General features: G+C 50.6%; 9 protein-coding genes across 10 annotated transcripts in view; 6 read left to right on the top strand and 3 right to left on the bottom strand.

Annotated features, from left to right (window-relative positions):
- Positions 1-547, bottom strand: part of H257_05028 (hypothetical protein) — a gene marked incomplete at both ends in the record, with an annotated part of 2168 nt that extends 1621 nt beyond the window's left edge. The window contains one exon of the mRNA XM_009829743.1: positions 14-547. Coding sequence (XP_009828045.1) covers positions 14-547 — 534 coding nt within the window. The remainder of the gene's footprint in view (positions 1-13) is intronic.
- A 278-nt stretch (positions 548-825) lies between these two features.
- On the top strand, positions 826-1389 carry H257_05027 (hypothetical protein; the record flags this gene model as incomplete). The annotated part of the gene is made up of 1 exon (XM_009829742.1): positions 826-1389. The coding sequence occupies one exon, from the start codon at positions 826-828 to the stop codon at positions 1387-1389; it is 564 nt and encodes a 187-aa protein (XP_009828044.1).
- A 1051-nt stretch (positions 1390-2440) lies between these two features.
- On the top strand, positions 2441-3081 carry H257_05026 (hypothetical protein; the record flags this gene model as incomplete). Its single annotated transcript, XM_009829741.1, has 1 exon — positions 2441-3081. One exon carries the CDS (start codon positions 2441-2443, stop codon positions 3002-3004), a length of 564 nt encoding a protein of 187 aa, XP_009828043.1. The 3' UTR covers positions 3005-3081.
- A 134-nt stretch (positions 3082-3215) lies between these two features.
- On the top strand, positions 3216-3783 carry H257_05025 (hypothetical protein; the record flags this gene model as incomplete). The annotated part of the gene is made up of 2 exons (XM_009829740.1): positions 3216-3470; positions 3523-3783. The coding sequence occupies 2 exons, from the start codon at positions 3216-3218 to the stop codon at positions 3781-3783; spliced, it is 516 nt and encodes a 171-aa protein (XP_009828042.1).
- A 381-nt stretch (positions 3784-4164) lies between these two features.
- Positions 4165-6480, top strand: H257_05024 (hypothetical protein). The gene is made up of 10 exons (XM_009829739.1): positions 4165-4607; positions 4664-4912; positions 4982-5175; positions 5237-5305; positions 5365-5460; positions 5515-5698; positions 5750-5857; positions 5948-6074; positions 6147-6210; positions 6301-6480. Exons 1-10 carry the CDS (start codon positions 4170-4172, stop codon positions 6395-6397), a joined length of 1626 nt encoding a protein of 541 aa, XP_009828041.1. The 5' UTR covers positions 4165-4169; the 3' UTR covers positions 6398-6480.
- Positions 6465-7626, top strand: H257_05023. 2 transcript variants are annotated; one of them, XM_009829738.1, is made up of 3 exons: positions 6465-6782; positions 6853-7042; positions 7102-7626. In XM_009829738.1, exons 1-3 carry the CDS (start codon positions 6635-6637, stop codon positions 7403-7405), a joined length of 642 nt encoding a protein of 213 aa, XP_009828040.1. In that variant the 5' UTR covers positions 6465-6634; the 3' UTR covers positions 7406-7626. The 2 variants fall into 2 exon arrangements, with proteins under 2 accessions (XP_009828040.1, XP_009828039.1); XM_009829737.1 differs by having other exon boundaries at positions 6465-7042.
- On the bottom strand, positions 6465-8354 carry H257_05022 (hypothetical protein; the record flags this gene model as incomplete). Its single annotated transcript, XM_009829736.1, has 1 exon — positions 6465-8354. One exon carries the CDS (start codon positions 8352-8354, stop codon positions 7485-7487), a length of 870 nt encoding a protein of 289 aa, XP_009828038.1. The 3' UTR covers positions 6465-7484.
- Positions 8355-8454: 100 nt separating this feature from the next.
- Positions 8455-10513, bottom strand: H257_05021 (hypothetical protein). The gene is made up of 10 exons (XM_009829735.1): positions 10285-10513; positions 10161-10227; positions 9960-10101; positions 9768-9891; positions 9612-9698; positions 9496-9550; positions 9170-9273; positions 9039-9109; positions 8854-8988; positions 8455-8795 (listed from the first exon to the last, which is right to left on the bottom strand). The coding sequence occupies exons 1-10, from the start codon at positions 10480-10482 to the stop codon at positions 8498-8500; spliced, it is 1281 nt and encodes a 426-aa protein (XP_009828037.1). The 5' UTR covers positions 10483-10513; the 3' UTR covers positions 8455-8497.
- Positions 10514-11511: 998 nt separating this feature from the next.
- H257_05020 (hypothetical protein) lies at positions 11512-15482 on the top strand. The gene is made up of 11 exons (XM_009829734.1): positions 11512-11719; positions 11770-11914; positions 11962-12189; positions 12251-12406; positions 12785-12946; positions 13071-13155; positions 13551-13654; positions 13717-13813; positions 13863-14042; positions 14135-14286; positions 14699-15482. The coding sequence occupies exons 1-11, from the start codon at positions 11556-11558 to the stop codon at positions 15365-15367; spliced, it is 2142 nt and encodes a 713-aa protein (XP_009828036.1). The 5' UTR covers positions 11512-11555; the 3' UTR covers positions 15368-15482.

Below are 15482 nucleotides of genomic sequence, written 5' to 3'. Positions count from 1 at the left end.
TGGTTTTCTGTACTTTGGCCTTGGCAAAGGGCGTCTTCTTCCATTCTTCGTCGAACTCGTCCTTCGTTGTGCCTTCGGAACAAATCGTGTCCTGCTTTCCCTCATCGTCCTTGCCTGCCTTTTGCCACGTCGTCACCACTTTCTTCCCAGGCAACCGGCGTTCGTGTGTCGCCTTCAACCGCCCGCTGGCATCTTCGTAGCGGCGTCGGATGCTCTGCACGATGCAGCCCTTGTCATCCGCCACGGACGAGCTAGAGTACGAGTAGCTGAACGATTGAGCTTTGTCATCAGCGTTGGTCGACACATCCTTGGTCTCCGGGGAGCCTTGAGCCACAACCGGTAAATCGCGGAAAAAATCGTCTGGCTCGTCGGAAGTCGATGGCGGGATGGCCTCCATGATGCAATAAGTTTGCACGGGCATGTCCACATTTGACAGGGCGTTCAAGTCCATCAACGATTGCTCAAGGCTAGTCAAGGGGTACCAATAGGACGGGTGCACAACGTCCCACATCGTCAGCGGCTGGTAGGCATTCAACATGTTGGTCATGGGCAAGGATTTGCAATGCTTCAGATCGATAGGGCGTCCGAGTGGGACGCGACATTGGACTTGTTGGAATAGCCCGTTTCAACGACTCGATGATTTTCGAGAAGCCCAACGACCTGTTCTCCTTCGCGTTTTTACAACACTTGCAACGTCTGCATCGGTGAACCTCGTGTTGGGTGCCATGTTCTCACTTTCGCATTTGCCGTCTCGACAACATCATGTTTCGCTACTACCAACCAATGTCAACCTGGGACGTTGTGCGCCCTTCCTATTGGTATCCCATGGCGAGCCTCGAGCAGTCCTTGATGGAACTGGACGCGATGGCCGACGAAATGCGGATGGCGTTCCCTTTGCGCTCCTACCGCCTCTTGTCCGCCCCGTCGCTGACTGAAGACGACGACTTTTTCCGCGACCTGCCCGTGGCGACCCGCGATACACAACCGTCCAAGGAAGTGTCTGGCGGAGACGAAGAATCCCGCGCGTTCTCCAACTACTCGTACTCGAGCTCGTCGGTGGTGGACGACAAGGGGCGCCGCGTGCAGAGCATCCGCCGACGCTACGAAGATGCGAACGGGCGGTTGAAGGCGGTCCACGAACGCTTGCTCCCTGGCAAGAAGATGGTGACGACGTGGCGCAAGCAAAACAAGGACGACGAGGGCAGCCAGGAGACCATTTGCTCGCAAGGCGTGTCGAAGGAAGAGTTTGAAGAGGAGTGGAAGAGCACTCCGTTTGCCAAGGCCCAAGAGTCGGCAAAGCCATTGGAAGGGGAGAAGCCCAAGGCCTTGCAAGGCGAGCAGTCGAAGGCCTCGGAAGGCGAGCAATCGAAGCAACAAGTGGCGGCTTAGTCGACTGCTGCTGGTGTGCAATAGTCTGACCCTGTATACGTGAATGTAGGATGAGATAACGATCAGAGGATCCAAGCTCGATATATTTGGTTGTTTTATTGATGCACGCGATTTCGTTAAAAGGAGTAGGAGGCCTGATTGTGATGTCTCTACCGTAAAGGTCTCTTGATTTGACCTAGGTATCGCTTGGTGGTGCCAAGGATGTCCGCAACATGATCACTTTGCGATCAGTGATACTTTTTGGCAAGGTTTTGGTTTACTCCGGCGTAGTTGAAGATACATACAGTAATTACATACATTCTGAAAAAGCGCGCCAACTAACAGTAAGCCATATTTACTTTTGGTTTCAAAGATGTAGTACATGCAGGGTCCGGTCGACGTCCACCGCTGTCATCTCGTCAAAAGTAAGCATTCATCACTAGGCTCATTGGAAGTGAAGCCATGCATGTTATCGACCATACTTGGTACCAGTTGCCACCAGTTTTAGCTGTATTCAGTCACAGGAAACGAATGCCACTCCTTCGAACCACGGCGGCCGCTTTGACACTTCAAAAACACCTTACCTGCTGAACACCAACGACTACCAGCCCTGATTTTGGTGCAAGTATGCTGCAGTATGGTGCCTCCCAACGGTACCACGAAACCCAGGCAGCCTCCCGACGTTTTCCAGGGCGACCTCCTTGTCGATGAAGCTGGCAATGTCGAGTTGCCAGAGGTAAACAACCACACAATTTATTCACATCTTACCAACTGGTAGGCATTCAGCATGGTCATTGACGCGGTTTAGGAACTAACCAACTTGATTGAGTGTTCACATGGGACCCGGCGTCGATTAGTTTGCAAGTTGGAGTAGTTAGCCCGTTGCAACTGCAAAATGCCCAACGACCTGTTCTCCTTCGCGTTTTTACAACACTTGCAACGTCTGCATCGGTGAACCTCGTGTTGGGTGCCATGTTCTCACTTTCGCATTTGCCGTCTCGACAACATCATGTTTCGCTACTACCAACCAATGTCAACCTGGGACGTTGTGCGCCCTTCCTATTGGTATCCCATGGCGAGCCTCGAGCAGTCCTTGATGGAACTGGACGCGATGGCCGACGAAATGCGGATGGCGTTCCCTTTGCGCTCCTACCGCCTCTTGTCCGCCCCGTCGCTGACTGAAGACGACGACTTTTTCCGCGACCTGCCCGTGGCGACCCGCGATACACAACCGTCCAAGGAAGTGTCTGGCGGAGACGAAGAATCCCGCGCGTTCTCCAACTACTCGTACTCGAGCTCGTCGGTGGTGGACGACAAGGGGCGCCGCGTGCAGAGCATCCGCCGACGCTACGAAGATGCGAACGGGCGGTTGAAGGCGGTCCACGAACGCTTGCTCCCTGGCAAGAAGATGGTGACGACGTGGCGCAAGCAAAACAAGGACGACGAGGGCAGCCAGGAGACCATTTGCTCGCAAGGCGTGTCGAAGGAAGAGTTTGAAGAGGAGTGGAAGAGCACTCCGTTTGCCAAGGCCCAAGAGTCGGCAAAGCCATTGGAAGGGGAGAAGCCCAAGGCCTTGCAAGGCGAGCAGTCGAAGGCCTCGGAAGGCGAGCAATCGAAGCAACAAGTGGCGGCTTAGTCGACAGCAGATGAGTCTGACCCAGTGTTTGTATGTTGTGATGAATGTAGGGCGAGATAACGATCAAAGGATCCAAGCTCAATATATATGATTCTTCTAGTTGAAAGTTGTAATGGGGTAGGGTGAATGGTGCCTAGATCATCGATGATCGTTTCGCTACTACCAACCAATGTCAACCTGGGACGTTGTGCGCCCTTCCTATTGGTATCCCATGGCGAGCCTCGAGCAGTCCTTGATGGAACTGGACGCGATGGCCGACGAAATGCGGATGGCGTTCCCTTTGCGCTCCTACCGCCTCTTGTCCGCCCCGTCGCTGACTGAAGACGACGACTTTTTCCGCGACCTGCCCGTGGCGACCCGCGATACACAACCGTCCAAGGAAGTGTCTGGCGGAGACGAAGAATCCCGCGCGTTCTCCAACTACTCGTACTCGAGCTCGTCGGTGGTGGACGACAAGGGGCGCCGCGTGCAGAGCATCCGCCGACGCTACGAAGATGCGAACGGGCGGTTGAAGGAAGGCGGTCCACGAACGCTTGCTCCCTGGCAAGAAGATGGTGACGACGTGGCGCAAGCAAAACAAGGACGACGAGGGCAGCCAGGAGACCATTTGCTCGCAAGGCGTGTCGAAGGAAGAGTTTGAAGAGGAGTGGAAGAGCACTCCGTTTGCCAAGGCCCAAGAGTCGGCAAAGCCATTGGAAGGGGAGAAGCCCAAGGCCTTGCAAGGCGAGCAGTCGAAGGCCTCGGAAGGCGAGCAATCGAAGCAACAAGTGGCGGCTTAGTCGACAGCAGATGAGTCTGACCCAGTGTTTGTATGTTGTGATGAATGTAGGGCGAGATAACGATCAAAGGATCCAAGCTCAATATATATGATTCTTCTAGTTGAAAGTTGTAATGGGGTAGGGTGAATGGTGCCTAGATCATCGATGATCGTTGTTAGGAAGTCTGCTCCATCGATGTTTTGTGTGTCGCCTCGCCACCCAAAACTAACACTCTGTATCGCATGCACTGTCGGTGCCATCGTGTTTGAAGTTGTCACTTTGCAACCTTTTTATGGCGTGTCCTTGAAGATACGTAAATATACATACATTCCGGCTCATTTGACTCAAGTATGCCTGCATTTACCGGCCCCACAAGCGACGATCTTGACCACTTTTGGTTTTCAAAGATGAAGTGCACGTTCCCCGTCGGGATGCTGGTCGCGACGTCTGTGGTGGCCACCACCAACGACCGCTGCCATTTATTCAACAACAAAGACGCATGCTTGGGCTCGTCGGAAGGGAAACCATGCTATTGGTGTGCCTCTGCTGCCGTGCCCAGCTCATGCTTTGACGAAGATGAAGCCGCCCAGTTGCCTCCGGCTGTGTTCCAGTGCATGAAGGAGGATGCCACTCCTGCGAATAGTGGCTGCCACTTTTACAATTCGGAAGCGTCTTGCCAGCAGAACACCGAAGGCGACAAGCCCTGCTACTGGTGCAAGTCCGCGGCGGTGCCATCCCAGTGCTACAACGAAACCGAGGCCGAGCAATTGCCCCCCGCCGTGTTCCAGTGCGACATGAAGAAGAAATCCCTCGTCTTTGAAGCTGACGTCGTCGATTTGGCCGCGGTAACGACGGACGCGTTCATTTCTGTCCTCTCGTTCTTGACTGGTGATGACAATAGCTGGCGACATCCGGTGGAATGGACGCTACTGTGTGGCCGTCGACGTGGTTGGGCCCTGTAAACCACGGATGCCACTTCTACAATTCCAAAGACTCGTGTATTCACAACACGGAAGGCGGGGAGCCATGCTACTGGTGCAAGTCGGCGGCTGTGCCGTCTATGTGCTACAACGAGACCGAAGCCAAGCTGTTGCCCCCTGCCATCTTTCAATGTGACAAGGAAGATAGCATCAACTGGGCTCTCACGGAGGTGCTGCCATCCCGTGCATTCAATCGTTTGGGCATGTATCATGACGACTAATCCTACTACGTACTGTAGATGCCTAGCCAAAACGCGTTGAACGCTCTCTTTCAACAGTGGCAAGCCAAGCACGGCGTCGCGTATCTCTCTGCAGAGGAACACCAGCAACGCACTGCGACCTTTCACGAGAATGCGCACGCTGTCGCAGCGCACAACCAGCACCCCCTCAAACGCTACTCGTTGGAATTAAACCAGTTTGCCGACACGACATGGTACTTAGTAGTGCAAAGTGACCTTCCATCCATGTTATTACTAAGCTTAGTTGACCTGTAGGGACGAGTTCAAGCAATTGTACTTGGGCGTGTCGAGTCCACAAAACTGCTCTGCCACGCACACTGCGCGGTACGTACACTGTTTAGATCTTGGACTACAATCGTGGCTAACCCACTGTTGCTTCCTAGCGTGGGTGGCCACACGAACGTCCCCGACGCCATCGACTGGCGTCGGTGGGATGCCGTGTCGCCCGTGAAAGACCAAGGCAAATGCGGCAGTTGCTGGTACAGTTGCCAGCTACTTTGGACCTTTTTTGGTTCTACTCCATGGATTTGTAGGACGTTTTCGTCGACGGGGTCGTTAGAAAGCCACAACTTGCTCACCCACGGCAAGAAAGTGCTGCTGTCCGAGCAAAACCTCGTCGACTGTGCCCAAGCCTTCGACAACCACGGGTGCAGCGGCGGCCTGCCATCGCATGCGTTCGAGTACATCAAGTACAACGGCGGACTCGACACTGGCGCGGTAGTTCCATCTCACGTTGCTTGAGTCGTGGCTTAGCAACTCACTTTGTAGTCGTATCCGTACCATGCCAAGGACGAACCGTGCAAGTTTTCTCGTGCGTCTGTCGGCGTCCATGTTGTGGACGTGGTCAACATAACTTCAACGGATGAGCTCGAGCTGGTACGTGACTAATTACTACTACTACTACGTAGTAAGTAGTAGTAGTAGTTAGTCGAAATCAACTAACGGACGACTGGGGCGTTTACATAGCGCAAGGCGGTGGGAACAGCAGGTCCTGTGAGTATTGCGTTTCAAGTGGCACCGGACTTTCGGTTTTACAAGAACGGCGTGTACGATTCCACAGTGTGCCATTCTGGCGAACAAGATGTGAACCACGGTATGGGTGTTATTAGTTACTACATTGAGTAGTTGATGTACTAGTAGTCGTTTAACTAAAAGCTGTTTGTAGCGGTGTTGGCGGTGGGATACAACACAACCGAGGACGGACACAAGTACTGGATCGTCAAGAACAGGTATGGAACGACGACCCAGTAGTAGTAGTAGTAGTCTCTCTCTGGAGAAGGGAATAGACCTGCGATGCATGCACTAACTGACCGAGTTAGTTGGTCGGCCAAGTGGGGATTGCAAGGGTACTTTAACATTGCTCGGGACAAGAACATGTGCGGGTTGGCCGACTGCGCGTCGTATCCGCTCGTGTAGTTGAGATATACAGTAGCTGCGTGCTACATTTACACTGCACTTCCAGTTGGCTTAAAAGAACACGCGATTCGGTTTCTTTTATATTTGTACGCGTCGTTTAATTGTGATTGGCCGATATTTCGGTTTTAAGTAAAGTGACGGTTGCAGAATGTTGGTCGATGGCCTGGCCGGGGTAGGGGTCGACATGACTGGTGCAAACTTAGAAATCACGTTGAACAGTGTGCTTTCTCGAATCCGATGGCAACAGCAACCGCAACGACGACACCTGTCAAGTACCGCTTGGTTGAGGCTGAAGAGGTCGACCAGGGTAACCAGCAGCACCACCAGCAGACTTCTTCGTCCCACGACCAAGGCTCGTTCAAAAAGAACAAGCCGTTCAACAACGGTACGCTCGATCCAAGTTGTCGCCAACTGGCTCAACGCGCAACCAACTGTGTATTCTTTGGATACTGTAGATGCCAAGAACAATGGAGCTCCAAGCGGTGCTCGTCGTGGTGGCGGCGGCGGTCGCGGCTGGAAGAATGCTGGCGGACGCGGCGGCCGTGGCGGTCGTAACTTCGACTCGACCCAAGGCGCGTACGTGAACGGCGTGTTCGTCCCCACTACCGACGTGGCGGTCACGGCCGACTACGCCAAAACTCAAATGTACGTTATTCCTCCGCCTTGCACCTCCAGTGTGTCTGATGATGGCAACTCTATCGTAGTGAGTTCTTCTTGTCCCCGGACAACCTCGTGCGCGATACGTTTCTGCGCCAACACATGGACGTGGACGGGTATGTGCCTGTGGCGTTTGTCGGGAGCTTCCAATCGGTGTACTCGATCCACCAAGACTACCCGTCGCTCTTGGCGGCCATGAAGACGTCGACGCTGCTCGAGTACGACGACAAGAATGAAAAGGTGCGGCCCCAAGACTGGCAAAAGTGGCTCTGGCCCACGGCCGACGGCCAGTACGGCGTGCCTCGGTACATCAAAGTACTTGACGACGCCGCCGCCGTCCATGCCGAATAAGTCGCCCGCCCGTCGCACGAACCACCCTCCCCCGAATCCTTCTTTTTGTGTCCATAAAAATATTATTTTGCATTTTTTTTCAACCTTGGCTTTGATTGGTCAATATATGGAACCGACGCACGCCAAAACGATGGCCGCGAACGCGACCTGCATTCAACGCCGCCACATAACCAATGGCCTGGCTATGCGTGCCAAAGAAGCGGTCGCCGTTGCTGGTGGTGGCGATGCCGCTTACGCTGTGTTGGGTTAAGTAAACTTCGTACCAGTGCGACTCGCCATCTTCGAGCGCTTCTGGGACAGTCACGGCAACTTCCTGTAATACGCGGGCAGGTTTGGGAACGCCGTCGTAGAAAGAGAGGTTACGCTGGACACCCGCATGAACGTACTCTTGTTGAAGCGCGACCACCTGTTGAAACATGGACAGCAGGGTTGTCTCGGTCGACGTCTGGCCTTCGAGGACGCTGATGGCTGCTGCAACGGCTTCTAAAGTCGACAAACACCCTTCCATCGGTTCCCTTCGAAGGGTGCCGTAGAGACTCGTAGCTGTTGATTGCACCACGACACGACGCAACGCGCGAAGCGTCGGATCGCGCTGGACTATCTGCTTGGCTTCCTTCCACGTGCCGTCCACCACCACGAGGGTCAGGTTGGGTGTCAAGTCGGCACTGGTGAGGACAGTGGCCGTCGACCCAGGGAACAGCAGCAACACAGACTCGTTCTCGCCGACTGTGAAGGTTGACGTTGTGGTGACTTCGAGCGACATCGACTCCAACGCGTGTCCAAGCACGGGTACGCTCGACAGCGCTTTCCGCTTGAATTCGTTCGGGTGCTGTATACAATGCACTTTAAACTGCGTCACAAGCTTTGGAGATGGAATGAATGCACAATAGCACACACACGGCGGACGATCGCATCGGGCGCACACTTGTCGCCGGTTTGCCGGGGGCATGTAATTATGTTGTTGGTCAAGGAATCCATAATAATGGCGCTCGCATAATGGGCGATTATGATTGGCTGTAAATGCTCGCAAATGGGCCAATCAAAAACGAACGAGGTTTTCCAACAAAAGAGGTGGAAAAACTGTGGAATTGATTAAGATGATGCAGCAGTCTTGGGGTCCGATGCTTTGGCGTCGTCTGTCTTGGCGGCAATGGTTTGGTCGTCCTTGGTAGCAGTAGCAGCGTTGGGCTCTTGACCCACGGAGGGCGATGCGGCAGCTTCCACCTTTTCGGCCGCCGCCGCCGGTTGTTTGGCCTTTTTAAAGTACTCCATGAGCCAAAAGCCCGTAGTGGGTTTGACTTCGCTGACGATTTCATGGACAATATCCTTGACCGAGAGCAGTCCGACGATCTCTTCCTTGGCATCCACGACGGGGAAGTGGTGGAAGTTTCTACGCACAGGCATTCTTACACTAGTAAAAAAACATCTCACCAAAACCCTATCATCACCTTGTCGCAGCTTCAAACACACACGTGTGCAGCGAATCGTCGCTCTTTAGCGTCCACACACTTCGCGTGCACACGTCCTTGGTGAGAACTTGGGACGCGTCTAGCTTGGGGTGCAGCACCTTGGTCAAGTAGTCCCTGTCATGATTTCATATCAGACTGTATCTCATGTGAATGATCTTATGTACCGCTCCGTGAAGATGCCTTTGATCTTCTTGCCATCGTCCATGACCAACACCGCTCCGAAATGGCGCTTGGCCTAGCCATCGATAGATATATTATTCAAATATATATATATCTTCAGCAAATGAGAACTGACCATTTCTGCCACGGCTTCCGCAACCGACACGTTGTCTTCCAAGCGAGTGTTTAAGATCAAATTGATCGTCTCGTGCTTTTTGCGCAGCAACGTCGACGCATTTACTACAACCACCAATTCAATAGGACTTTCATCAGTAGGGAAATAATATATATATATATATAATAAGGGAAATATAAATATATATATAATAAGGGAAATATAAATATATATATAATAAGGGAAATATATATATATAATAAGGGAAATATATATATATATAATAAGGGAAATATATTTATATATATAATAAGGGAAATATATATATATATATATATATATGGTACCTGTGGCAGGGATGATGTCTTTTGTCGGCTCTTCGGGGGACGCTTCCGTGGTTGACTATATATCCATATATTGGTTAGTTCAAGAGTGTTTATATGCTGACGATGCTTCATCGTACCGACGGGATCGCGGTGGCGGAGGTGGCAGTGTTGGTTGGGTCAGTGAGCTCTTGCTTCTTGTCTTCGGCATATGCCTTGATGATGTCCTGAGGATCGGACAGACGAGCCATAGCCAACATCAGTCGACGATGTGTGAAGAAAGATGGAGGAAATACCTTGATCGACAAGACACTGCGCATGGCTTCGATCGGCACCGCGTCGGCCGCCGCCGGTTGCGACGGATCCGTGTGTACCACCGCCAAATGACGGATTTTCTCCTTGTTCATGGTCGCCAGCGCCCTATTCGATCGATGTTGTCGCGTGAGAAGGATACCTATAGTATGCGCGTGTGCGTAGTGGTTGCGTACGCCATGATTGTCGTGGAAGGATCAATGCACAAGATTCGCTTGGACATGATGTCCTTCACTGCCAACTCTTCGTGCTCTGCCGTCTCCTTCCCCTTCACGAGGATGTCGCGCTCCGTGACAATGCCCACAACCCCTTGGTCTTCTACGTCGGACAGAGTCAGCCACATACGTCCCGTGCATGTACTAACGGTACTGACTGACCTTGCGTGACAATGAGCGAACCAATGTTGCGCTGGACCATGAGATTCACGGCAGAATGAACGGGGGCCTACAGACACAACATCAAGACGATTATCACTCTGCCGCATCCACACGAATATCATACATCGTGACGGATGGACTGCCATTGCTCAAAGTGTGGGTGCAGCTCGCCTTGGGCCGCGCTGTCGAGGTTGCTGAAAACTTTTTCACGAGCGGCCAGAACGTCGCCGACAGTGACCGTCGAGACTGTCGGGGCGCTATAAAGCCGGGCTTGGGTTGTCGTGGACCGCAGAAGAAGCACCTTGACGCGTCGATGGAGCATGGCAATGATGATATTCGTGTTTTGGTTGTGCAAAGTCGACAAATCATGTTCGGGGTACGGATACAGACCAAGGTTTTATCCGTGTCCCCTCAACCACAAAATGATTCGGGATTTATTAACTGTTAATCAATTAGTTAACTGTTAATTGTCAATGCAGATGTAGTAGTGGGTTTGTAATAATGTGTTAGCTGGCATGTGCAGCTGACCAATTCCCTACAGTACTGTACTACTAACTACTACTGTAGTAGTTAATACCATTAGCTAGTACTACTACTTCGGTCAACTGTAAGTACTGTACTGTAGGCAAGCTCACATATATTTCAACTTTTATTGTCATAAATTGGAGTGAGGGAGGTGCTCAAATTGTCATAGTCTAACATCGAATTAGTGTGTGAATTAAATTAGTGTGACACTGATGGGCTGCTTTTAGGATCGATTGATAGATTTGGCGAATCAGGACAAAAGTCCAAATTTTGGGTATACGTAAGGACCATACGTTACTCCGAAAACTGAGCTCTTGATATTTCGATCAGGCGAACAACGTGCATCCGTCCAATGCGTAAGTACTGCATCATCCTCACGACTGTTAATGGCCATGTTCGTCGCACAAGATCACCCACAGAGTGCTGCACCATGCAACCATACTGTAGAGCATGAAAAAGAAAGTACTTCTGTACTACTGTAGTATTTGTGAGCTGCATCGAAAGTGGAATCTTCGGGACCAATCGGACGATGGGAATCCGTGAAACCTTCAAGTACAAATTCCCTTATTTGAACTTTCGGACAGTCTATACCAGTATAACCAATATATTAGTCGGAGTATTTGAGTGATATAGTTTGGATGTTTTGGAACGTTATTTGACACGAACCCTTTCGAATGGTACTCCTTATCTTGAATTGAAGTTGAAATATTAACCCTACCGGTTAGTATTATACTACATACTACGTAGTATCAAAACAGTCCAATATATTGAACAAGATATAAGGGAATTCGTTGGAACTTGGTTTCGCGCTGTTTCGTATACACGGACGGCACTTTAAAGATTCGCGATCACTTGCCGATACGACTGACGATGGCTGCTGCTTCATCCAAGGTGACGACCAAATACCCGCACTTGCTCACGCCGCTGGACTTGGGTTTCACGACCCTCAAGAACAGAGTGCTCATGGGCTCTATGCACACGGGGCTGGAAGAAGGGCGCTCGCTCACGAAGCTCGCTGCGTTCTTCTCAGAACGGTAACGATCGGTGATCTGTGAATGTCGAGCTCATTTGATCATGTATGTAGAGCTCGTGGGGATGTGGGCTTGATTGTCACCGGTGGCGTGGCCCCGAATCGAGCTGGTCGAGTGAGTCCCCTCGCTGGGAAAATGACCACGTCCAGCGAAATCAACCGCCACAAGGAAGTCACGCAAGCGGTCCATGGCAACGGGGTACCTCAATCTTCCATCACGACACGAATGACTCATGCAACTTGCAGGGGAAGATAGCCATGCAAATCCTGCACAGCGGACGGTACGGGTACCATCCGTTCACGGTGGCGCCGTCTCCGATCAAAGCGCCCATCGGATGGTTCACTCCCAAGGAACTGTCCCATCGCGGCATCCAATCAACCATCAAGGACTACGTGCAATGCGCCGTGAACGCTCGCGAAGCAGGTTACGACGGCGTCGAGGTCATGGGATCCGAAGGTTACTTGATCAATCAGGTAAACAGACGTCCACCACTCGGTCTTCCAGTCATTCCCTAACTCTCCTGAACTCGCGTAGTTTATCGTCAAGCACACGAACAAGCGCACGGACGAGTGGGGCGGCGACTACAAGAACCGCATTAAGTTCCCCGTGGAAATTGTGCGGCAGATGCGTCGGGCGGTTGGCCCGGATTTTATCATCATCTTTCGGCTGTCCATGTTGGATTTGGTCCAAGTACGAAGTGAATATATATATATACTATGTCGACCTTCTACAGTTATAATTTTCATTCATTCATTCTATATATATATATAAGTTGGTCCACATCGTGCCAGCGACTATGAATATAAATAAATAAATATATATATATTCGATTCGAATTTGGAGTGGGATGAATCGACCAACAAAAAAACACTCAAAACCTCTTTTGAATTGGCCAATCAAATTACAAGGAATCATTTGAGTTTCTATACCATCTTTTCGACCTCAAACACCAAATTTCGTATATATATATATATTTGCCAACGAATATGAATGCACACTCTTGCAATCCAAGTTGTGATACACGAGAGTGCAACCGACTCTACATTTCTAATTGTCGACGTATATTAGGACGGCAGTTCGTGGGAAGAGATCGTCGAACTGGCCAAAGAAATCGAAGCCGCCGGCGCGACGCTGCTCAACACTGGCATCGGGTGGCACGAAGCGCGAGTGCCGACGATTGCGACCAGCGTGCCCCGGGGTGGCTTTTCCTGGGTCACGGGCAAACTCATGGTAACGTCATGTGCTTCTTCCATCAAGAACCATATCTGTGACGACGTTGTATCTGTGACAACGTTGTTTGAAAGTGTGGGATATTGTTGTGTTTATTCTCTTATGAAATCAAAATGCTCGATAGGGCGAAGTGGACATTCCACTGATCACGACCAACCGCATCAACACACCTGACGTCGCTGAAGCCATTTTATCCAACAAACATGCTGGTACTTTGAAATGTATATATATATATATATATATATATCGGCCAAATTCCACAAATTCACACGTGTAGTGTTATGAGCGTCATAGTTTTGATGCGAATTGTATTGTACAAACTGCTATTGTTCTTTTACCCACAATTTGGACGTTTGTGCTGATAATTCGCCAAATCTATCGATCGATTCTTTGTGTACTGAATTTTGTATGTCAAAAGGTGTTGTCCTGTGGTGCTTGGAATCATACTAATTGAAGTATCACACTAATTTGACGTTGATTATGGTTTCCTGCTTTCTGATTGGCTCCATTCTTCTGCCGATGATTTAGAATAAACACAGTACAATAACTACAGTACACATGTGTACAATAACTACACATGTGATGATGATGCTGCTGCTGTTAGATATGGTATCGATGGCTCGTCCGTTCCTGGCCGACCCCGAGTTTGTTCAAAAGGCCAAGGAAGGCCGCGCCGACGAAATCAACACGTGCATTGGGTGCAACCAGGTTTGTATCCAATTCTTCATCTATTCATCTATTCACTTGATATATTTATATTGATATTCCAGGCGTGTCTGGACCACACGTTCAAAGGGATCACAGCGTCGTGCTTGGTGAATCCCCGCGCGTGCTACGAAACCGAACTCAACTACCGCCCCACCCAGTGTACATACAACGATACACGTCAACTAAGGGCTAACTAACAGTTAATTAGATCCGTTAAAGGTGGCCGTGGTGGGCGCCGGTCCGGCAGGGTTGGCGTGCGCAAGCGTCGCCGCTGAGCGGGGCCACGACGTGACGTTGTACGACAAGCACGAAGAGATTGGCGGCCAATTCAACCTGGCCAAGCAAATCCCCGGCAAAGAAGAGTTTTACGAAACCCTGCGCTATTTTGGTACGTATTTTATTTATTTTATTCGCATGATTTTACACATTTTTTTTTGAGCCAATCGAGATGATGATTCACGGTATGATTATGATATTTAGGCAAACAAATCAAGAAACATGGCGTCAAAGTGCAGCTGGGGCAATATGTTGACGCCCAACACTTGATTGACAACCAGTTTGATCGGGTGGTCATGGCCACGGGTATCACGCCGCGCAAGCTCACGATCGAAGGCGCCGCCAGTAGCCCCAAGGTATTATATATATATATCAACATTTAAAAAAATATATATTTCTAAGCGGACTGAAGTTTTTAAAGTCGACTGCCGCCCGCAAATGGCTCTTGTTGGTATTGTCACTTTGGATTATTTGTGTGCTGATTTGCCAAATCCATTTTTGGGTTGAATTTTGTATGTCAACAATATTGTCCGGTATCCACACTTATCAAGTCACACTAATTCGATGTTATATAATGGTTGAAGCGAGATTTTGATTGGCCCGTTGATTCGTGAATGTCTGCCGATTTGGTGCCGCTCATATATATCCATTCAATTTCGAACAATCGAATTGACAATATATAATATCAGGGATACACAAGTTACTACTACTATTACTACTATTCGATATGGCTCCAACCTTACACGGATAATAACAATATTATGTCAGGTGGTGAGCTACGTGGATGTCCTAAACGGAAACGTGACGCTGGGCCACCGCGTGGCCATAGTCGGCGCCGGCGGCATCGGCTTCGACGTAGCCGAGTATGCCACGCACACGGGCACATCTCCCAGCTTGGACATTGACTTGTACGCGGATGAGTGGGGTATCGACCGCACCATGACCAACCGCGGGGGGCTCGCGCCTCGGCACGTCCATCCCCCGCCGATCCGCAAAGTGTACTTGTTGCAGCGCAAATCGACTAAACTCGGCAAGGACCTGGGCAAAACCACAGGGTGGATTCACAGACTATCGCTGCAGCACCGCGACGTTGAGATGATTGGCGGCATCTCGTACGACAAGGTGGATGACCAGGGTTTGTACATCACCAAAACCAAAACCAACGAGCAGCTGCTGCTCCAAGTGGATCACATCGTCGTGTGCGCCGGACAAATACCCCTGCGGGACCTAGAGCCGGCTCTCCAGAAGAGCAACATCCCCGTGTTCCGCATCGGCGGGTCCGACGAGGCCTCGGAACTCGACGCCAAGCGCGCCATCAACCAAGGCTCCCGCCTCGCCGCGAAAATTGAAACGGCCACCCCTGGGGAACCCCTTGGCCCCCTCCCGACCTGGTCCGAGAAGGCGGTGGCGTACACGATGCAGTTCTTTCAGAAATAAGGCTTCAATCCACCGTACAATCCATATATTAATAGTATTCATTTTTATAATAATACTAGTAGTGTAGTAGTACTTTTATTAATACAACTACGTACTAATAATATTAATACTGGTT

This window comes from Aphanomyces astaci (assembly GCF_000520075.1).
Source record: "Aphanomyces astaci strain APO3 unplaced genomic scaffold supercont1.9, whole genome shotgun sequence".
Taxonomy (NCBI): Eukaryota; Oomycota; class Saprolegniomycetes; order Saprolegniales; family Verrucalvaceae; genus Aphanomyces; species Aphanomyces astaci.
Note: the sequence above shows the minus strand (reverse complement) of the source record. Positions and strands in the feature narration are given on the sequence as shown.

Coding starts and splice junctions, on each gene's coding strand:
- H257_05024 (XM_009829739.1), top strand. CDS start 4,170: ATGAAGTGCACGTTCCCCGTCGGGATGCTGGTCGCGACGTCTGTGGTG. Junction 4,608..4,663: donor ACGTCGTCGATTTGGCCGCG/GTAACGACGGAC, acceptor TGATGACAATAG/CTGGCGACATCCGGTGGAAT. Junction 5,176..5,236: donor CAGTTTGCCGACACGACATG/GTACTTAGTAGT, acceptor GTTGACCTGTAG/GGACGAGTTCAAGCAATTGT.
- H257_05023 (XM_009829737.1), top strand. CDS start 6,546: ATGTTGGTCGATGGCCTGGCCGGGGTAGGGGTCGACATGACTGGTGCA. Junction 7,043..7,101: donor GACTACGCCAAAACTCAAAT/GTACGTTATTCC, acceptor ACTCTATCGTAG/TGAGTTCTTCTTGTCCCCGG.
- H257_05021 (XM_009829735.1), bottom strand. CDS start 10,482: ATGCTCCATCGACGCGTCAAGGTGCTTCTTCTGCGGTCCACGACAACC. Junction 10,228..10,284: donor GGCAGTCCATCCGTCACGAT/GTATGATATTCG, acceptor TTGTGTCTGTAG/GCCCCCGTTCATTCTGCCGT. Junction 9,551..9,611: donor CCGCCACCGCGATCCCGTCG/GTACGATGAAGC, acceptor ATGGATATATAG/TCAACCACGGAAGCGTCCCC.
- H257_05020 (XM_009829734.1), top strand. CDS start 11,556: ATGGCTGCTGCTTCATCCAAGGTGACGACCAAATACCCGCACTTGCTC. Junction 12,190..12,250: donor AAGGTTACTTGATCAATCAG/GTAAACAGACGT, acceptor GAACTCGCGTAG/TTTATCGTCAAGCACACGAA. Junction 12,407..12,784: donor CCATGTTGGATTTGGTCCAA/GTACGAAGTGAA, acceptor GACGTATATTAG/GACGGCAGTTCGTGGGAAGA.